This window comes from Ceratosolen solmsi, unplaced genomic scaffold (genome assembly GCF_000503995.2).
Source record: "Ceratosolen solmsi marchali unplaced genomic scaffold, CerSol_1.0 scaffold29, whole genome shotgun sequence".
Taxonomy (NCBI): Eukaryota; Metazoa; Arthropoda; class Insecta; order Hymenoptera; family Agaonidae; genus Ceratosolen; species Ceratosolen solmsi.
Window position 1 is genome coordinate 1,841,825 of NW_011948417.1, and position 25,354 is coordinate 1,867,178.

Here is a 25,354-nt window from a genome sequence, read left to right on the forward strand (position 1 = left end):
TTATGAGGATTGAATGGAAGATTGTAGATTAAAAATACTTCATTAATAATTGCTGATAATTTATCAGAAAACTGTATCACTGAGTGATCTCGAAACAATAACAATTTATGACCAAAACTTCTGCGCTCTCTGCATAAAGATAAAATTATAGATAATCGACCGAAATTTACGAAAATTTTTTACATTTAATTCCGACTATAATAATTATGATTTTATTTATAATTAATATATTAATAAGCAATTCAATGCTCTTCTTTATAAATTTATTTTTTATACGGATATATTAGTACAAATTAATCTTAATTTAATTATTTATAGGGAATATTATTAGTTTAATTCTGTAATATATAATGAATTACCTCAGCTTCATTATCATAGTTCATACAATTATTATATATTAAATCATAATTATTTTTATATTAAATTTATTGGAATAATGCTAAGAAACTGCTAAGAATTAAAAAAAATCGAACGCTATTGAAAACAACGCTGTATGAAAAATAAATTGCAAAAAATACATATAAACTTACGCTAAAATAAAATGCAAATATATTTAATGGATAAATACATTTAATTTGAGTGAATTTTGATGTAAGCCCGTGCAACTTCAATTACAGTAGAAATAAATAAATAAAACATTGAACTATTAGATTAAATTATAATGTTCTGAAATGAAATTCTTAACATTTACTTATAATCCATTAATGTATTTATGTTATATATTTATAATCCACTTAAATCACTTTGTAGAGTCGTTATTTATATATTGAAATTATATGTAAAAAAGCTGAAAATAAAAAATGTATGTTTGTAAGGCCAACAGAGGAGACTTTATTCACAAAATCTAAATATTGTAGACGAAGTATTATAAATTATGTTAATATTTTTTCTTTTGAATATTTACTCTCATTAGAATATTGTCTGTTTTTTTACAATTCCACTTGTATGATTTAATATGAAAATTAATATTATTTTATTGCATAACAAAGAACTCATACAATTTTCTTATACTATTATATTCTATTAGTTATTATAAAAGATGCGTCAAATTCAGACTATATTTGATTATATTAGATATTATGTAATATATTAAATAATATATTATATAAAATTATTATATTAAATTTTTAATACTATATCAAATCTAATTATATTCAAATGTTATTTATAGTTAATTTTACTTCTATATTTTCATACAGGATTTATATACTCTTAAATGTTAATAATACTTAATTGATAAATTACAAAAGTTCAGTCGATATATGATTATTGTCTATTTCAATTATTCTCTTATACATTATTTATATTTAGCTATAATTGCCTGTCTAATGTTTCAGATAGACCAATAAAATTTCCGGATTACATCGAATGGATGACATCAAATCCATTAATTATAAAATTATTTACTGGCTTTTGACTGAAAGTAATATTAATATTATAAAGCCAAGGGCGAAGCAATAGAAGAAGAAATACTTCGATTATTAATACGCATTAAAAAAAAAAAATAATAAAAAAAAATAACATTAAAATCATAATGAGGTTGTATAGAAAAGCAGAGTAAAATCAAATAGACAATGGTATTATTCAATGGGAATAGAAGAAACGAAGATCGATCGAGAAAATAAATAAGATCCAACTTTGGTAGTTTAAATTTTTGTCGTTCATGTAGTAGAGATGGAAAATCGAATGGGTACCGAGACGACGCCAACAGTTTTACTACCAAATATTACGACTATATCAACCAGAAATGATACAGATCGGTCGTCAATCAATTTATATCAGCGTGATACTAATGGCAATAATAGCAGCATTTTTATGCGAAACGACGGCTACAGTAATAGTCTTGATTTTGAATTTGATTGGATCAATGATACGAATAACAACAATACATTACCAAAAGCAGCGGCTTTGGTTTCTAATAATACAATGACTGATAACTATACAATTATTTCAGATTTATTCATTTTTGACGACTTAAATGATTATATAAATAAGTTAAATTATAGTTCACTCGTAAATCTTACCTCGTATTACGATTCCGAAAATCTCAACAATGCGAGCTACGCTAATATTAGTTGTATGGTGAATAACAGTTTAGGAAATTACAGTGAGTGTAATGCTAGTGTGCCAAGCGTGAAGGACGATGATACAAAAAACTGGTGGGCACTTATATTAGTTGTTGTGCCATGTCTGACGATTTTCGGTAATGTGCTAGTCATATTAGCGGTAAAAAGAGAGAGAACTTTACAAACTGTTACGAACTATTTCATCGTGAGTCTTGCTGTAGCAGATCTTCTCGTAGCTATGGTCGTCATGCCATTCGCTGTTTATGTTCTGGTGAGTATATTCTCTGTCATGATATAAAATTACGTAAATTTAATTAACAAAGCAGTAATTAATGAGTAAGTATAAAAAAATTCTTATTTTATCTATATGATATAGTTAAAGCTATTTCGAATTTATTCTCCGAATAATAATTTTTATAAAAAGTATAGATATTTTGCTTGAATTAACAATAGTGAGAAGAGAATTCAATAGACTTATAATGCCGAGTATGAAGATATACAATAAAATAAGAAATAAACTAAAGGAAGGAAAAATTAAAATTGTTATAATGAAAATTATTTATTATGCCTTAATAATTTAACAGTAGGAATAAAAATAGTAATTAGATAATTACGCATGTAAGCTGTATAAACGAAATTAAAATAAATCGAACGTAGTGTATTGATTAAACTGAATAAAAAGAAAAATATTAACATGAGAAAGTACATAAAGTTAAAAGTTAAACGCGGTTAGTACTTTGAAATTTTATACACCTTGTTTTAAAGTTCTGAATTTAGAATAATGGCTTTTATCTAGATTTTTTGTTCATAGAAATAAAACAACTACGTATTTAAAACAATTTTTAATCAGACTTGGCAATGACTGTATAAGGAGCAGATCAAGTATAATTCTTGAATAATTATAATTCGTATGATAATTGTTATTAATAATAGTATAGTAATTTGTTATTAATTTTAAACGTTTATCAAGAAAAACCATATATTTAGAGATATATTATAAATTTCACGGAAGTCAGAATTTATAAATTTTAAAAAAGTCAGATTAGAAATAAAAGTAGAACCAGAAAAAGCGAAAGGGGCAGGGGGCGGAGGCAATAAGATAAAGAATGTTAGAGGAAAGGGATGAACAGAGAGAAATGAGTACAGTATATCTAACTACAAAGATAAAATGCCTTTAAATCCTGAAGATTTGATTACAAGATGTTACAGTTTTTAAAGACTCGTACTATATACAATACACTATAATTAAGTAAGTAATAAGTTAATAAAACAAATTTAATAATATTAATTTTATTATTATTAATGATTGAATAAGTAATTATTCATCATCTACATTTTCGCGTAATCCATCAAAAAAAAAAAAAATAAATAGATTTTATGAATTTATATATATATTAAATTCGTAGATACAATTACACAAAATATATTTCAAGTAAATAATTGAATACAATATTAATGACCTTCATATATGGATAAATAAATAAATATATAAATAAATACAGTATAATTAATTAGTTTATCTAATAAAAAACATTATCGATATATCCTACATGTTATTAATAGTTTTCTTTTTAATGAAACTTTAAAATGAGTACAATTAATACGCATTGTAATATATCATATTCTATATTCAAGTTTTGAAACATAAATAATTATTTTTTTTTAATAAAATAATTCTATAAGTAATGATGAGAAGAAAATTAATTAGAAGCATTCTTATACATACAGGAAACTCTAAATTGTTCTCGTTGATTTATTTTTGTTGCAAAGGCTGAATTTAGAATAGCACATTTGTATTTTATTTTCATTTGTTGATTTTACATTTAATCGCTAATTACATATAAATAATTATTCCTCATCAATGTCTGAATATTAAATTTTAATAATATCCTAATTAATATGTAGATTCTTGGCTTACCATATATTATCTATTGTATTTGTATAACTAAATATAAAATTTTTTCAAGCTCTTAGAAAAAGCATGGATAATAGTTATTCTCTTGTAATAAACTTTAATTATAATCTTATTATTTTCGAGAAATTATTTGATGAATTTATAACTGATCGATATCCTCAATGTTTTAATATATAAATATAAAATATAAGATTAAATATAAACTTGTTTTCTAATAAAAGCTGAAACATAGTAATGCATTAATTATACGTAACATTGCCTATAGTAATTGAAATTTTATAAATTCTATTTATATCAGTAGTTTTTCAATATTATGTAATATTACTGATCTTATATTATAATTATACAATTATAAGTGTACATTTACTGGTATATTTGAAAAATACTTGTTTCTCATTTTTACTCACTTTAAGAAAATAAATTAAAAATATTGGCAATTTATATTAAAAATATAATACTGTATAAAATGTTATTAATAAAATCTGGGCAATTAAGTGACAAAATATTATCATTATTTATAGTCGGAAAATTTATTTGTAAAATTTTTTGTTTATCTACTTAAAGTTATTAATAATAAGCCAGTCTGTAAACATACTTTTTGCCATCATTAATAAAAACATTGTTATAATTACAAACTTTATTAAAGCAAAGAGTAAAAAATTTGAATAATTCAATTAACACATTCTAGTTCATTATTACATTCACATGAAAAAAGAAATTACCTTAGCTTGATGAAACATATAATGTAAAATAATTTTTATATTAAAATTAAAATTCTAATCAGGAAGATTAATATGTTTATTTTATTTAAATTAAATGCATTGTTACATATAATTTTTTTTTTCTTTTATATCAATAATCTGTTTTAAAAATAAAAAGAATTAAAAAATAATATAGAAATATCTACTATACTTTATTCAAATCGCATATTATATCATTTAAAATAATATACTAAATCTAAGAAATCTTTCAAAAATTACATGCAGGATTTCTTATTTAATTGTTTAATGGAGTTTTTGACGTAGATACTGTTAAATATTTAGATAAAATTTCTCCAATTATAAGCCAAGGTTGTATGCAATTGTTAGAATCGGTATATATTTAATTTTGCAATAATACCTAAAGAATTGCGGAATACCATTTCGCGTGTCATACTTGAATTCGTATTTTAAGTGAATTTTCAATGTATAAAGTCAAATATAAATTTAATTTTCATTAATCTTTCATAAATTGTTTTATATTTATGTAAATATAAATTTACATAATCCTTAAGTTAAGTACTATGTAGTTAGTTAAAAATATACGGTAAAATATTATTACTTTATTATATAAATCTTTGTAAAATTTAATCGGTTTACAAATACAGTAAATTTACAAGAACAAAAGTACAAAATTTTGCTACTTCTTATAAAGTCTAGATTTTTATTATTTTAAAAATATTATTTTAAATAATAGATAATTAGTTTTATAAGTAAATTATATTTTCTTTACTGAGTAATATGTATTTTGCAAGTTTTTCATATTGTTTGGCATTAAATTCAATTCGGTACATTTTCTAACATTACTTGAGAGTTTTAAAAACACGTAGGAAATGCAGAGAACATACGCATTTGATGAAAAGATAAGATTTAAAATTAAATATGCTAGAATTTATAACAGAATGCTATTTAGTAACAATTGTTACATCAACTTATTATGATTTTAATGATCGGAACATACATTAAATTTTAATCAGATATATTATAGTTTTGTAAAATTAAATAATTAATTGTAAAATAGATGTAAAATCAACACATTAAGTTAAAGTAAAATATTTTTTACTTATCTTTTTCTGCAAACTAAAATAGTTTATAATTACATCCTTTTGAAAGTGCAAGCTGTTTGAACTAAAGTAAAACCTTATTAATTGAGGCATTAACTATAAATTTTAAGGAAAAGATTAAATCTGAACTAAGGATAAATTTTTCGTAAAATTTTAGCTTACCTTAAGCTTTCAAGGACTTATCTAATAGCACTTCTTAACACATATTCTCTCCTTGACTTCGTTCCAAAATAGAATGACTAAGACGATTTTACTAGGATTATTATGTTATTAATTAAATTATCTATTGCTACTTTCTACAGCTAAATATATCTTTTTTTTAATGTAAGGTTTATTATTGCTCTAAGTGATTAATTAAAGGCAGTCACGCGAAAATTATGAAAAATTCTAATTTTTCAATCATTTAAGTATTTATTATGAATAATCATTCCTTTTTTATACATAAATCTTTTTAAACGATACAAGAAAATATTATGATTTATAGAACGATTTAATTCTATCTATATTTTAATTCATTATTTAATTGTTAAAAAGTTTTGTTCAGCAGTACACATCTGTTATACAATAATTTTTTTACATACCTTATGAGTACTTAAATCAGTACAATAATGTATTTATGAAATATTCGTATTAAGGATATGAAAACTGATTTTAAAACGCAATGTAAAAGTACATCCTGCTAAAATTTGAATGTCCTTTCAAAAATATAATATATATACGAAATAAGTAGAACTCAAATTATTTTGATTAACTATTATTAGGCATATAGATTCCATATATTATTATAGATTTAGATTATTATAGATATAGATAGATAGATAGTAATATATTCCAAATGATGATTAATTTATACAAAGTTTTATATGAACCAAGTATATGAATCATAATTTTATATATGCTAAGTAAATAGTGAAAATATATTGTAAAGAATTGTAATGTACAATGTTGTTGGTTATCTAAAAATGTTAAAAACAAATATTCAACGACATGACACATATTTTTTACTATGTTCTAATCTCTTTTGCAAACCTTCTGTATAAGTAAGCCAGTTTGTTGTCTCTTCCTCTCTTTATATGTATAATTTTTCGTCTTATAATTTTATCTATTTTATGTAACAAAATATTCATATGCAAGTGTACAAAAAAAAAAAAAAATATCAACTGCACAAATTTCATGTATAATACCACGCCATATTAGGGTATACATTTATAAGAATAATAGATGAAATATATAATATTAATTAATTTACGAATTACTTAATTTGATAATTCATTTATAAATGCGAATATAAAATATATATGAATAAAAATATTTAAACATTAATGGATTATAATAGGTCTAAGGAATAAGCAATACAAGTTTTCTTTCATTTCTAGATTTTTAAATTCAATTAAATTCTAATATAAGTTGGAAAATGACATTAGAAATTTTACATTAGATAGTTAATAATACATTTATTTAATATATTTATTTAAATAATTTCATACTATGGCTGATCAAAAAAAAAAAAAAAAAAAAAAAAAAAAAAAAAATAAAAATAAAATCATATATCAAGAATTCTAATATAAATTCTAATTATGTAAAAATATGGCTTTGTTAATATAATATATGCAATTGTTTGTGTAGTAATAAATATTTATTATTTAATATTTCTATTTATACATTGAACGTAATTGGAATATATTCATATTTAATTTAAATTATATTCTTAATATAAGGAATTTATATTAAAAATACGAACAAATTTAATTCTTTCATACACGATATACGAGCCATTACTTTCTTTTTGTTTTCTCCATGCGTCGATTGTATCAAAAGTTAAAATCAGGGTCGCTTACCAATACCATCTGGCTATTGTACAATTACAGTGTAAAAGAAGCCTTTTCGTAAATTTCATTGCAAACAGTCTTCACTTCTCTCTCCCCTCTCTCTTTCTTTCTCGGTTTAGTACGTTTATAGATTTTCGTGACTAAAAGTAATCACGATCCTAGTTTTATAATTGTGCAACATTTTGCGTTTCTATATGCATGCATACACACGAGAAGAGTAAGACAAAGCGACACGGCATTTTTTGTGGAGTGAGCAAGGCCTATGATAATGACATGGAGCGTTTCATCGCATGCGCAGTACTACCCTACTTACGTAGGTTTTAAAAAAATGTAAAAATTAATTTTTTATTTAAAAATTCATATTTAAATAATGGGTTGTTATTGTTAGATTAAAAGAAAATAAATGTTAAGAAAATGAATTCTAATTATATTTCATAATCTTAATTAAGAAGAAGAAAAAAATGTAACTCCGAAATAGTAAAATTTATAACGTATTAGTTAAGCTATAAATTATAATTATTACTAGTATCGCCCATAATGAAGTAAGAATATTATAAATTACAACGATAACAAAATTACAGAATTTTATCGAAGTCTAAGTAACTTTAAAATTTCTTAATAAAATAAAACTTGCCTATATATTAAAATTCAATTTGGCTGATTAATATTATTGAAATATATTATTTAAACATAAATATAATAATTAAAAGTATTTAAATTTCTACTTTGAAATATCACATGGTTGTATAAAATCCTGAAGAACCATAAGAGAATATTATGAAAAAAATTTCAGTATTATTTTAATCTGTATAGGTTCAGGTGTAATTAATTAAATTCAAGTCCTTATTTCTTTGCTATACTTCAAATTTTATTGTAACAACCGCAAAAATGAAGATTTTAACGATTAAAATTTTAAATAGATACGATCATAAGATAAACTTAACACAAATTTTCGTTATTAAAGTGAAGCATTTAAACGTTAAATGTATTAAATGTATTAAGTATTTGTAAATGCATATACGAACGTGCATCCTTAACTGAAAGGATTGATATTTTTGATATTATTTGCTGCAGAAATTGAAGTAAATTAATGTGTATTTACTTTTTTTAAACTTTCAAGACAAAAGTTAGATAAAATTTCTAAAAAACATGTTAATTAATAACCAAGAATAGTTATTAATTTTTAAAAATTCAATTTTTATCTACTGCAATTGTTTAAACTGTTAAAACATTATTATTATATAATTATTCATGTTTTAAAAATTCCTGATTTTTCTCTTAATTTTTTTCTCTTCATCTTAAGCTTCATTGTTGAATTACGTAGTTGGAGAAATAATTACGAGTAAAATATGTTTAAAGTTTTAATTTCACTTTCTCAGCTGTAACATCTCTAATTTCAAAAATTTCAATATTAACTTAACGAAATTATACACACAAAGAATTTTCCTTTTAAAAGTATAATGCAAAAATTTTGTACGAGTTCTTAGGATTTTAAGGAAAATTATTTTACAAAAACATATTTTTTTAATTTTCTACAAAACATTCTTATAATATATGTTTTACATATTTGGTGCATTGGATGTAATGAATATATAATTGAAAATATATCAGTAACTAGTCTACTTTTCTGATAAAAATACAATAGTTATTATTAAAATAAAACTTATGGCATTTCCATAAATGCAACGTCCAAAAATTAACATTAAACTTTATACGCAATAAAAATATTTTCATTTATTAATAATTTCTTTCAGTTAGAATTACTAAGGTTTTATATATAAGACATCTCCTACATCTCCTATACATGCATGCATAAATGTAATTTTTTTTTCTCTAAAAGAAACACAAAATAATGATGAAAAATTACAGTTGTTTTCATAAGATATTAATAAGTTGTTATTGAAATAAGCTGATTATGAATGATTATTAATTTGTGATCAACGTAGCTAAATGATAAGCTTCAGTTCAAAAGTCGCTTATAATCGGCATTAGCAACTTGCTAATTTGCTATGAAAAGAAAGGATTATTCGCCGTTTATTTCAGATTACTACTCGACTCTCCACCGACTCTTCTCAATCAACTTGATGATCCGTTTAAATTTATCCTCTCAGGCAAAGCTAGGACACCCTTTTTTATTCCCTTACTTATTTTTACTTTATCATCTTTTTCAACGCAGAGCAATACCTTACGCATCGGATATCCATGTGACCGCAGAATATGTGACGCGGAGAAATATAAAGACATGTTAGGTACTCCATATCTAAACGTACGTAAACAGGTTGGTGTTTACCGATGGGGAGAATTAAATTCTAACATTTTCATAAATAATTCAATTTTATAAATTTTAATTATACAAACTTTGAATTTGCTGTTGATGGAGGAATAAAATTTTCCTAGGTAGTTTTTTTAATAAATAAATGAAGAAATGAATTTTTTATCCGTCAACTAATATATCATCATATTTATACTGATAAATCAGCTCATATTGTATACGTAACTTAATCAAATAACAAAATAAAAATATCTCCTACAAAGAATTTAATAAATTCTCATATAAATACCGTTCAACATGTTTATATCGACAATATTATAATTCAGTTTTTCACAAATAAATACAAATTGATAACTAAATATAAAGCTATATAAGAGTGACTGTTAAACTGAGAAATATCTAAGCCTAAAAAATGATTAATTCGATGGTAAAATCAAATGAAACATAGATTAAGTTTATTGATAAATGTTGCATTTGAAAATCAGGGTTTTAATAACTTGCTACGTTAAGCAATAAAACTGAAGAATAAAGCTAGGGACTTTATACTAAGGCGTAGAGACGCTCTAGGTAAGTATGTTATCATCATAAATCACTAAGGTATACGGCTGACGATATTTTTCAAGCGATACTTGCCATGAGCTATAAACCATCTTTCTCCAACTGAGCTACAATCGCCCTCCGAACACTTGCTACATGAATCCTATTTTTAATACAAAGCTTTCCTCATTTCTCTCTCTCTCTCTCTCTCTCTCTCTCTCTCTCTCTCTCTCTATATATATATATATATATATATATATATATATATATATATATACGTATATATGGCTCTGTATGTGTGTATGTATAATAAAATAATATTCAATATACTTTATATATATAGCAATGTTTTTCTTCACATTTACTTATACCTAAATTAACTTTATTAGATAAATTTATTATTTATTTTATTTATTTTGTTATAAAGATTTATAAAGCTATTCTATTTACTATTCTTTGATCAAGCATTTAAATATCTATAATTTATTAAATCTATTACATAAGCTATGATAAATTAAGTACATATTATCTAATAATAATTTTCTCCGAATATATAAAATAATATAATAAAATTTAATAAATGATCATATATTTATTTAACACTGATGATTATTAAAAATACATTAAAAACATATCTTATCTAATTATTGTAATAAGTCAAAAAATAGTCTCCATAAGTATTAATAATTTTTTAGGATTGATTAAAGATGGTAGTAATAATAAGAGAAATTTTGATATTTTCCATCTTACAATATATCGTTCTTTGAAAGAACGAATTATTCAGAATATATAATTAACAACTTAAGATAATAAATTTATAAAGCTGCTAAATCTAAATATCAACTTTAAATATTTGACACGTGTGACTGCGATGCAATATATGAAGCTGAAGTCGTCGGGATCCAACTTTACACTCCTGGGATTAAAAGTTTCAGATGTATGCTCACCAACATTGCCATATATATTATTTGATCACATATGGTACAACGACGTAGCAAAAAATAACTGATAATAGTATTGCAAGTATAAAATCTTTCTTTCTAAGTTGAATACCAAAGAATCTACACAATGAAAAAGACAAAGTACCCTAGAGTAAAACTTTTTAGGAAACAATTGGGATCGATATTTAACATATATCTTGTATAAAGTAACCGTACAAAAGTCATGCATTCCTTCAATAAAAAGACGTCGATATACTTAAAAATATGTTTTAACTGTAGTCCATTCTTATTAACGAGACTATGCAGTGATAAAATACATTTTTATTGCATTTATCGAAAATTCTTACAGAATTGAAAATCATTCAGCTTTTATGAAAATTCTTAAAATTGTTCATTTGGCAGCATAAAAATGAAGCGACCCATTTTTCTCAAAACTTTTTGCTCATTTTCTAACCTTCAAAACTTCTGAACGCAGATTTAAATCGATTTCTATAAATTTTAAAATGCGAAAAATAACTTTACTTTTATTGTTAATGTTTCATACTTTATAAAAAATAGACATTTTAAAAAATTTATAAAATAGCGAATAATAAGCTTCTCCACAGTCATACACGCACACAGGTATAGACACAATAACGTACCATAAATATATATATATATATATATATATATATATATATATAGATTTAATAAACATTCGAAAGCTAAATAATAAAGTAGCCATAACTTATCTTACTTATCTGTAATACTTATTTCTAATATATACTTATTTCTATATAAATTTCATAATCAAGTCAATATAATTTTAATGAAAGATAATTTATATTGAAATCAAATAAAAATAATAATTCGTCTTACATTTAAAGATATCCGTAAATGAATTTGAAGATTCGTAAAATTAGTAGATTGCTAATATATAATTTTCTTACATCTCTTTAATTTTAATTTAAGTTTTTACTTTTTTTTTTAAATTAATTTCTAAATCATATAAATAATTTTACTTAAAAATATTAATTTTTTTCATAATAAAAAGATGATTAAATTATATGAAAGACTACTAAATATATTGAGGCAATACAATAAAATAATCTATTAAATATGAGTTCACATACCGAAAGAATAAGTGAACTTATTAAAGTTTATTTGGAAAATCAACATTATTAATTTATACAAATATAAATAATATCTGATATTAAAAAATCCTTTATAAAGATCTATTTTATTGATTCTAAATCTTTTAAAAAATGAATAACAGAATATATTACGTTCTCTGTACGAAGGTATATGACTGAATTTTGTAGTAACTGAAAGATAAAATTTTACAGTTGAAGTAGTTTTTAAAGTTTTAAATTTTGGCTTAAATAGCTTTTACATCTATGCATTTATTTGAATAGGTTCAAACTTAGTAAGAACTTAAAAGTTTAAGGCTCATTAGCTTTTTGTAAAAGAAAACATATATAGAAAAATTATGAAATAAAAAAAAAATCTTAAGTTCTAATAATTATGAAAAGCTTTTTATAATAATTATTTTAAGCCATATATATTTAATTTAAGATCTGAATATTAAATAGCATTTGTTCATCGATCTCGTCAAGGTAAAATATGAATAATGTATATGTAAACTGAACTATAAATATAATAATTATAAATAATAAAATAAGATCTATAATTGATAATATCAAACGAAAATAATCATTTTCAAAAAGGAAGTATTATACTCATAAAATATAATGTAGAATATAAATTAGTGTGAATCTTGTTTTAATTATTCCTATCGTTTTATGTTGATATTATATTTTTCAGAATTTATTAAACAATAGGAAATATTTTTTAAAGTAATAATATTAATATATTTTTTCTAATCGGATTTTCTAATCAGAATAATTAAATCTGCAATAGTATATATATTCTTTGACTATGATACCTTAAATTAATTATAAAAAACATATTACTGATTATCAAGGACAATATTTTATAAAAACTATAAGGTTCATTATAAGGTTTAAATATACGTATTTTAATTCTAATTTTAAATTTAATTTAATTGTTAAAATTTTAACCGATTTTAATTAAAATATTTGAAAATTATAAATTATTGCAAAGAATCCTATATAATTCAAATCAGCTTAGTCTAAATAAATTAAAAAAATATATATAAGGTATATATTTATTGTATATATATAGTAATGGAAATTTTTTTGAGTGCAAAGACATTCTTACTATGTTGCCGTTAGTTTAATATGGAATTACACATAATAAAATGCAAGTATTAAATAAAATTCTATTGATACATTCATACGTAGTATTGGGATGTTATGGTTGAATGCCAAGAGTGACTACGATAGAAATATAGTTGCTTCCCATTATAACTTTTATTAAACGATTAGAATTTAGGTTTTCCGATGTAGATTAGAAGTTAAAAGTTTGTACAAATTCATTAATATATGAAATTATCAATACATATGTATTTACGTATATATTATTTTTGAATAATTATTAGTGAAATATTAATTAAAAAATCTTTAATTACTTTTACTTGTTCCTACTGTATTATCTTAAATTTTTTTAGATCTTACCTTACCATACTAAATTAATGAATTATAATATAAACATCGCATAGATTTAAAGAATCGAATGTCGAATTTCTTATTATATACATTAGTGTATACTAAGTCATATTTAAATTTGAAATATTTTCTATTATATAATAATATTTTCTAATTTGCTAGTGCATATAAAATAGTATATATTAATGTAACAGTTTAAATGTTCATTTAAAATTAGTTTTAAATATCATACTATTTTGACTATTTAATTGTTATATATTTAGAGAGCCGAAATTTATTTGAAATTTAATAGTCAGTTGAAAAATAAATAATTAAAAATAAATTATTTATTCGAACATAGTTCTTTTAAATAAAATAAGATATATTTCTTTACGATTGCAGTCTCTTAACACGTATTTTATTAATATTTATACTTTATTAATATTAATATATATGATAAATCATAACATGCATGGAATAATGTACACCCCCCTCCCCCTCCACACGCAACACGAATGTACCCACGCACATTTATATATATCTTTTTAATAAATATATACATAATACATTGCAAAGTTGTAATTATTCATGATAAATTGATTGGAAATTTTCGCTTTACTGAATTTTACTTACCAAAATGGCATTATTCAAAAGCTACGAAATCAGCAAAATTTGGATAGTAAATCCTGTGTTGAATATAGACTATGCATTAGCTCAAACTATTCATGATTAATTACGTATTATTGTAGAACAATTATATTATCAGAATGAAGATCTGCGTTAAATATAATTTGATATTAAAGATAGGATCCATATTATACTAACAACTAACATGAATTATTTATTTACGCATTTAAAGACAATTTGATATATTATTATTTTATGAATAAGAGTTATTTAAAATTTTAATGCAATATTAATTATTTTTAGAAACTAATATCTTAAACTTAATCATTTACGTATTAAAACCGCATTAAATGAATATCAATTACAAACACATCAAATGCATAATACGCGTTAATGATAAACATGATTATGTTAACTCATATTATTACACTAATAACGTACTATATAATAAATATTATAAAAATTAATAAAATAAATGTCAAGTATCATAAACTATAAAGAAATAATTTTTAATTAGAAATCTATAATTCATACATAACAATGGATTTAATATTCATTATTATTAAATATATTATAAGAGTATAATGAATTTTCTATTTTACTAATAAGATTAAAGAAAATTATTAAAAACAATTATTAATAGTGTATTTTTCATAAATTAAATTTAAAAATTTAATAAATAATTTAATTATTTATCTTTTGTTCTATACATAATTTTATTAAACATCTATAGATATATATATATATATACTAAATTTATTAAGAATAAATGAAAATTTACTTTATAATAGATTATTAATTTAATATATAAATATTTTATTTTTAAGTTCATTGGATAATCCCTTTTGTTATAGGTAATCATCTATAAAGCATTGAATATAAATTATATGAATAAAACATCACAAAATCACAATACGTACTGCATTGATGAAGCAAAATTATATTCATCTACATATTTTCCAGTAATTTTATTTTTATATATTTTTTATAATTATAAAAATTGAAGTTTTTGAAATATTTTGAATAATTTTCCGGTCTTATATTGAATTAACAAAAATTACTTTTTTAATAAATTAAGAACATGTTTAATTATTAAATACCTTGTTGAATGCTATGAAAATTCAATTTAAAAGTCATTTAAATCATAAAATAACAAAACTATAACCAATTATATAATTAACTATGTTAATGCATCGTTCTAATATACAAATGATGTAAACATAAATTTAATATGATAATAAAGTAAAATAAGGAGAATACTCTACAATTATTTATGTAAATGTTTATTTATTAATTATGCTTTTTTTTAACTTAAATATGTATTTCTTATTATAATGTACAGTTTTTGAAACATAATAAAATTTCAAAGCTTTTTAAATATGAAAATAAAGGAAAATGTAAATACAGTTAAATACATTAAATTGTTGTTTTCAATTCAATCTGTCATAAAGAATTTTACATAGTAAAGAACAGTGATTCCATTTGTAAACACACATTTACTTTTTTTTATTAATTTCTGTATTGTATAAAAATGTGCTTTTATTGATTTAATACATTTTATAAAAGAAAAATTTTTCATATAAATATATATTTATAATTATTCACGATTTTTTTTGTAATGGAAATGTCTTTTATTAAAATGCATTATAATATAATAATGAAAATTATATTTTAAAATAATCTTTTTTTTAAATATAATATATAATAACAAATTACAAAAAATAGAGATACTTAGGAAATTTAATGCTTTTGGCACTGCGAAATTTCATGACGTATACCATATAGATTGAAAATTCTAAATGTTAATGAAAAATAATTTTTGTTTATTTGTATTGTCAAAATGTGCATTATTATTGTAGCTCGCAGTTATCAAAGTACACGAGACTATTGCATGACATTGACGATATTTCTATGTTATTTTCCAATTATTTCTTTCACAGTGCAGATAGGAATTTCATTGCATAAACCCCTTTGTATAGAAATGTAGTTGGGAAAAAATAATTTGATTTTTAATACAAATAATAAAATTTATAGATATATCGAATCTAACTGCAGAAATGCTTATTTCGTAGCGTATTTTTATTTCTATTTTTAATATAGTAATTGATGAAGTTTAATCCGTCAATAATGTTTATAGTGTTCATTTGCATTAGAATAATTATTTAAATTTTAAATCTTATTCTCTGTATATTTTATGATTCATTATATCGATTATACATGATAATAGCATAAATGTACTTTTACGAATTAAAAATGTACTATTTTTTTTTTATATATGTTCTGCTTATCCGACGCCTAATTCCTTTCTTAAATAAATTTATTGTATTTTAGTTGATAAAAACTTAATGTTTACACAATGTATATATTCTATTATAATTAATTATTATAATTAATATGGTAAGTATTAAAAATGAAGTATCATAAAAACTTTCTAATACCATCAGTAATTGTAATTAATTTATGGATATTCATTAAATTTACAAATCACTAAATTAAAACAATGTATGAATTATGTATGTGTGTGAATATATCTAAAAAAAAATTCAATTTTTCAATATTGTTGTATAATTGAATTAGTATAAATAATTAATATATCAATATAAATAATTAATATATTAATATAAATAATTAATATATTAATATAAATAATTAATTCTTGCAAAATGGTTATATACATTTTTTGCAGCTAGCGCATAGGAAATTTCATATTAAACAATGACGTAACAATGCATAAAAGGAATTCTGTTAGCGCTATTGGGTATTTGTTGTGAATTTTATTTTATCATTATTTTATTTTCATTCAATCATTTCATACAAAAAATGTGGAAATCTTATATGTTATATTTTATACAATAATAATTACGGCCCTTGAGGCTTTCTATACATGTATATATATATATATATATATATATATATATACGTATATGTGTTTATAAATTTCGCTTTTTATGTTTAATTTTATCAATTTCAAGCAGGCGTTACATTGCTTGTATGACTTTTAGTTATGATTTAGGATCTGTCATTTCAACTACGCAACTAGCTTGTATTTCAATTGATTTAATAGTAAGAAGTTTATGGAATTCAAGGTAAATTATGCAATGCAATGTATAAGTTATGGCTTTTTAGTGTCAATGGTACTTAATATATCATGTTCACAAATTTTATACTTTTAAATAATTTTGTGCATTTTGAGAAATTAAATTTTAAATCTATACCACTTAATGTTTTACTTGATAATGAATTATTTGTATTTATAAAATAGTAGCCTCTTCTCCGTCTTTCATTAAGAATAATATTTTACTAGGAAATATTCAATTACTTATGATATACTTATAATATTAAACAATGAAAGTAATTAGAAAAAAATATTATAATTAATAAGCATATTACATATTTAGAATGAATATTATATTAATGATAAAATATAGTAAAAAACTAAATTAATAGATTACTTGTGTTATATCATGAAAGTGTTACTATATTAGTTTTGTACTAATGAAATAGTAATCTTGTTAGAAATTTATATATATTTCTTTTATAAAATAAAATTATTTTTTATGTAAAATTAGTTATTAAATATTTATTTTAACTAATATATAATTATTTTAATTATTTATTTTATTTATGTGATTTATTTTATGATCGATGAGAAGATTTAAAAATCAGAAAAAATTTTAAACTATCCATTTATAAATTTTATATTGATTTGTAAATTACAAGAGCATTAAAATAATTAGTAGTGATACGTACATTTATTTTTAAAAATATTATTCTAATCTGTATTAGAATTCCTTAATATAAATGCAAAATAGACATATCATTCTGCAGATAAGAATATAAGATAGACAAAATTAATTTCCATCTGATATTCAAACACGAAAAATGTTTGAAAACAATGTATTATATATTTGGTTTGAAATTAAATTTGTTTTATTATTAGTTTTATTACAATTTATTGCTAGCAACAAAATTTGTGATAGTCACAATAACTCTTAAATTATGATATTTGATAATCCTTTTACAAATTAATCATCAAATAATAAATTGCAATTTCAGGGTTAGCTTAGCAAAAACAAAGTATACTACAGTGTAACAAGTCTAATTATTGTTTTCGACATTTAATTTTATTTTCCATTATATAAAAATTCAATTATATTATATAAAAATGATATCTATTGAATTATCGTTAGTTTATATGAGATAGTTTTAATATTATTTAATAATAAGTTTAAAATTATTTGAAGAAATTAAAGCGTGAGTAATTTGTTGTTATTTAAAAATGTGATAAGAGCTTATTATGAAAATATTAGGTACATACAACAGTTTTTGTATTTCATCTAAATTATATATTAAACTAAATTAAATATTGAAACTTATATGTGCTAATCAAAAAGGATTGAACATATTATGATTACAAGCGGACGAACATACATTTTATATAAAATTTAAAAAAAGAAAAAATCAATCACAAATTATAAATTGAACTACAAATGAGAGCTAAATAACAATTTATGATTTTGAATAGAATATTATATTGATGATATTAAAGTATAATTTAAATCATACAATATGTACTTAAATATCAACTAGTTATTTGTAATAAATTATGCAATAAGTTCAACTATAAACAATTCTAATATATTTATATACATAATACTAGAATTAAATTTTATTCCATTTTTAGAAACTGATTTTACTGTTTGTTAATAGAAAAATTATATTTATTTTTTCTAACTGAAGTAATAAAGTATAAAACATAGTTATTTTGTATTATCTGACTAATTTATTTTTCATTTAATGACATCATATAAAGCACATAAATAGTTTATATATATATATATATATATATAATGTTATATAAAACTGTATATTTTATTAGTTAAAAAAGAGTATCGAAAGTATTTTTATGATTTTATTCTACTACCTCGGTGTAGACTTGTTAATGTTTAGTTCATTTTACAATTGCATCATTCGAGAAACCAATGATGAAACAGAACAAAATGAAGATGTGAAACATACGTTTCAAAGAGTTGATATTTCCGTGGAAACCGGAAGGCTTGACTGGTATGTGACCTAGCAGCCATCAACAGTAGTGGACAATCATTTCTAAGAGCCGAGGGTGAGATTTGGACAGAGGACCTTAATCTGGTGTAATTGCTTAGCTGAAGTAACAAAATGTATATAATGAATATGCGTATATGTGTTTGAGGCTTCCTACGAGCGTACATTGGATGAAATCTTTACGTATATCCACACGTTTAGGTTGTTACGTACACATCACCAGACGCTTTCTCGCGTGAATTGACTTAACCTCTCTATACATTTCCAGAAAGGCATAATAAAAGATCTGGATATTTCCTTCATTGTCAAGTAATTTTAAAAATGTGCAAAATTTAGATGCAAAAATGTTAGCCGAGGTGAATATAATTTTGAGTTTGACATTAAGTTGCTTTTAGATATAATATCGGTGTTGTTAAATATTATTATCAAATATAAGTTAAGTGATAAGGATTTTTGTTGATTTGTAAAATTTATATTAACAAGGGCGATATCGATATATAATATATTGTAATCGACAAATTAAGCCATTTAAAGTGCAATAATTGTGTAAAAAATCTTCATAGATAAGCTTCGTACATAGTAAATTTTTATATGTAGAATGAAAAACATAATTTATTAGAAAGAGTAGAAGCAATAAATCTGTTCAAACTATTATGTATAATGAGAAATTTTAATTTCTTAGCTTTATTTGCGCAAAGAGATTATAACGAAGAATTAAATTTATATTCTAATAATAAAAGAACATGGATCTAGTCTTAAGAGAAATAAAAAAAAAATAAATAAATAAAAAAAAAAAAGAAAATAAAATAAAAGAACGGATAAAGCAAGCATACAAGTATGCGATATTGCAGCATCAGACAGACGTGATATGAAATGTCGAAAAGTGATCGAAAAAATTCTCTTTAGTCGTTTTGCGAGAAACTTATGATGCTAAAGCTCTTAAAGTACCCGAGGAAAAGAGTGTATGAGCTTGTAAGCGAAACGAGTGCAGCAATAGATATCTCTATCGAAGATAGCTACGTTAAATGATATCTTATTTTCCTGTCTTTTCCCACTAATCCTTCCCACTTTTTCTTCTATTTTGTTTTCTATTTTCTTCTATTTTTCCGATCTCGCTTGTACTTTGTAGCTCCTTTCTATTATAATTTTCACGTCTATCGTATACAGTTATAGTTTTTATATCTAAACCTTAATAACTGACTTTACATTATTTCTCGACCCCCGACCATAAACTATAAGTTAGGCCAGATAAATATTAATATTATACTAACATTCGATAAATTCTTTCACACGCTCACTTGGCAATTTGAAAATACGTTTACTCGAATAAAAGTTCTACTGGATATTTCTACGTATATTCACTTTCAATTTTCAGGCTAAATATATCATATCGTACTATTTGGCACTCGCGCATTCAATAAAATTATTCCATTTAATTCCATGAATTGTGATAAAAAGTTTTTACGAGCTTAAGAAATACGGATAAAGTAAAGAAATAAATATAAATAAATGAAAGTCGCTTATATTGTTATAATTCTTGCTTCGAAAAATGTCCGCGCTCTCAATGTGAGACGAGTGAGATGAGAAATTTTCGGTTATTACTGGATAATGCGAGCCACTACTATATTATACTTTATTGGACTTTATTGCGGACGATTGGCAGCCAAGTTGAGGAATCCCGGAGCGAGCGGCCATCCATGCAAGTTCTAATCACGCTGATAGCTGCTTAAGTTTGGTAATTTGGACTGGCGCCAGTGTCGTGGCTCATATTATAAACGAGATATTCATGGATAAATAAAACGAAATATATGAAATGTCGATTGTTGAATAACTTAAATATCATAATCGATTCTCTAATGGATTCGTTAAATATTGAGGCAATGACACTCTTCATCCGAAATTGTACTCGAAATTAATTATTTTATGATTTTTAACATTATTTTGTTTGTATCTCTTTTCTTTTTTTTTTTTGGGGTATTCATGAACATCTATACAAAATAGAAACAAAAAATAAACTATAAATTACAAAACTAACCATTGATTTATTCTAATTTTATAGAGAACTGTTTAAATGAGAATAATTTTGAATGAATAATAGAATGTTAATTATAACATAATTTTTATTCTAATGGTATATAAGCTTGTAATACCACTATTTAAACTACCACGTAAACGTTATATTTTCATGTATCGGAATACATCGCTCAATGTCTGATTAAAATCCGTAAACAGTCTAAGAGGCAGTTTGTAAGCGATTTTTCGTAGTGCAGTAGTACCTTCGTACACATTGGCAAAAGTCCCTTTATGTTCGTCACACGTATTTCTGCTCTCTGCCTCTCTACGAATTTTTTTACTGCTTTTAGGGAGAAAATGTCTTAGTCATAGACGTCGTTAACATTTATATTACCTTTTTTGAAAATGTCTTAGATATCTGGAAGAAACAATAATTTATACACGTCTGATATTTCGTGTGAAATAACGACCGAATAAATGTCATTTTCGACCGATAATACGACTTTCTAAGATTTTTTTTTTACAGACTTTTAAAGAATTTGATTTTATTATTTAAAATGTGATATCGGTAGAATTTCAAAGCTATCGAATAAAATTCACCGGATACTAATTTTTCATAATTAATTTTCCCCTTCGAATTATTTATAAAGCTAATTAAACGTGCAAAAATAATCCGTTATGACCTATTAACAATGGGTTTGATTTGACAATCGATTAAGGTGAATTAAGAATCCTTTAAATTTCAATATTACAATTAGAATTCAGTTTTAATATTATACAGTTAATTTCTGTTAATGTAATTTCCATATATAATAATTCAAATAATAATACGTACTATTAGTTCTCGGAATAGAGTAGATTTTAATTTGATAATAATAAACTAATAAAGAAAATGAACTAAGATAATCACCTAAATATTCCATAATGGATGGAAACGGTACTAATCGTAAATTTTTCTATAAAATTCACTTTCCATCGATTTTCCTCATTCATGATAGAATTGATATTTATATCAACATGGTAAAAAAGGACATGAAAAGTTCTGTGGTGATATTATTATCAAGGCAATTGAGCTTTATAAAACTTTATAATTGAAATTTTTTCTGACTTTTTAGTAAACATGAGTAGTAGCTTTAATATTGTTTTAAACAATTATTTCAATTATAAATATCTTTGTTATGCAACTCTAATATTTTAATTATAGAGAAATTTATATTGAATTGGATTATCAATCAATTTTATATAATTTTATTAAGTTATATAAAATTATATAAAGTTTTTTTTATATTTGTAATATTTGTGAATTTTTAATATATGCACGCAAACACGCGCGCGCGGGCACACACACACACACACATAATAATAAAGAAAATTTACCAAAATCATTCACTTAAAATATAATAATATAAACCGTTTTTGTTAGGAATTTATTTTGGAGAATAATAAAATAATTCTAAAATTTCATAGATATCGATGAATTTGTATATAACTTGAATTAAAATTAATTATATATACAATATATTAAAATTATATTTATAGTATAAAAAATTTATAAGTGTAACATATTAAATTTGTTATATAAATTATCATTAAAATATATTTGGAAAGGAAAACAATATTATCGTTATGATTGATCGTTACGGAACATTATATTATTTTGGCATAACTATCATCAACAAAGAAAATATTTTAATTTAAAGATTACAAAATTTGTTATTATTATTTACAGAAATATGGTATTTTTATATTATATACTTTAATTACTTATTCACTTTTGCAGTAGTTTGTACAGACCTAATTATAAAGCTCAACTAAGTACCAAATTCAAGATGAATAGATGGGATTTTGTACACAATTACGATTTCGAAATGTTAGGAATGAAATATAAGTAACAGTTATTAAAATAAAGAATTTATAAATAAATCATTTTTAACATCCTTAACGCTAACATAAAATGCAATTTTTAAATTTACGAGATAATTTAAAATGTCTACTTCTCTTATTCATTGTCATTACGATATATAGTATTGGATTTATATAGGATAATAAAGGAAACCTACTGAATGAGATTACATTGTGTTGCACATATATTTTCAACAAAAATATCGTTATCTCGAGGGTGGCTAAAAGGTACAATCGAACGACTGCCTCCCACCTTTTTCAAAGAAGTCCATTTGATTTTTTTTTCTGTTTAATAACAAAAACCCAGTATGGGAACTCTGAACTAATATTACTTGCTTTTCCTGCGATTCTATTCTTTGCATTTGCTATTTAGCTTCTCTCTCTCTCCGTCTCTCTCTCTCTCTCTCCCCCCCCTCTCTCTCTCTCTCTCTCTTTCTCTCTCTCTCTTTCTCTCTTTCTCTTTATATTCCTTCTTCATGATATGTCCATGTCCCTTTCTCATTACATTCTTTTATTTACCAGCAATATCATAATTTGATTATTATGATTTGGTTGCATTCAGAAACTCATTGATTTCAGTCTATTGAGAATTTATTATTTTATCACAAATATATTACACACACACACACACACACATATATATATATATATAATAGGTCTATCAGTTGTGATAATCTGCGAATTAAATTTAAAATACAATACATATCTACGAAACTGCCTTTGTAATGAAATATTGTAATTCCATTAATAAAATTATTAAATTCATCCAATAACCTAATTGATATATCATGAAATATACAAAATAATTCCTTGTTATTTATTAAATAATATTAAAGATATTTAAACATTCTTATCCGTACTTAGAATATTTTTCAAGCAATAAATACTGAAAAATAAGGCTAAATATTTAGTATATATTTATAATAAATATTATTTAAAACTACAATACTTACCACTCATTTTCAAGTAAATTTCTTTTTAAAAATAAAAATGATAAATGCACTTAATAAATTTTATACCTAGAATTAATTCACTTTTAAAGTTTCATAATTCATCGACTTTATAAAGCTTGTTCTGAATGATCGTTCAGATCATAATTCATTTTTTAGTGACTGTGTTTTTAGTTATAAGTTTTTACAAAGTTACAGATAATCTTTTGCGGTAAAAAAACATTATGGAAAAAATGAACTCACATCATATAAGATATATTTAAGAATATTAAATTCCTTTTTAAAAATTAATTGAATTATCAATTATAATCAAATTTAAAATATTTGGTAATAAGTCAAATAATAATAAAAAAAAGTGGTAAAATTTAAACTGTTATGTGGATTTTCAGTGAAAATATTCAATCAGACAATTAATTTATTTATCTATTGTACTAAGTCCTGATTGCGCCGTTTTTTGTAATATTGACGTTTTATTTCGGTAATTATTGTTGTATTGAACCTCAGCTTACAATTTAGCTATTGAATTTTTTTACACGAAATGGAATTCATTATATTTTTGTACTTATCGAGAAACTATAATGTTTTTTGCTGAAATTTGAAATTCTCTACATATCCGAATAACCTTGATCTTATATTCTAATATATATTTTAATCTTGGAACATGAGTAATTTCAAATGTTGTAGTAAATTGATTTAATTATTAAAAAAAAGATACACGCAAGCGGATTTTATACATTGTAACACTTTGACGAAAAAGTCTAAACATATTTGTTAATGTATTAATTGACAAAGTTTTCATTCTACATAGCTATGCACATAGGTAAATAGACATTTCTTATTATACTTTCTTTATATGCTCTATAAAAACTCAGC

At 22.7% G+C, this 25,354-nt stretch overlaps 1 protein-coding gene across 2 annotated transcripts in view; it reads left to right on the forward strand.

Annotated features, from left to right (window-relative positions):
• Positions 1 to 1,940: 1,940 nt before the first annotated feature.
• Dop2R (dopamine D2-like receptor) overlaps positions 1,941 to 25,354 on the forward strand; it is a 185,193-nt gene continuing 161,779 nt past the window's right edge. For both annotated transcript variants that reach the window (XM_011496238.1, XM_011496239.1), the window contains exon 1: positions 1,941 to 2,337. In XM_011496238.1, coding sequence (XP_011494540.1) covers positions 2,080 to 2,337 — 258 coding nt within the window. In that variant the 5' untranslated portion in view covers positions 1,941 to 2,079. The remainder of the gene's footprint in view (positions 2,338 to 25,354) is intronic.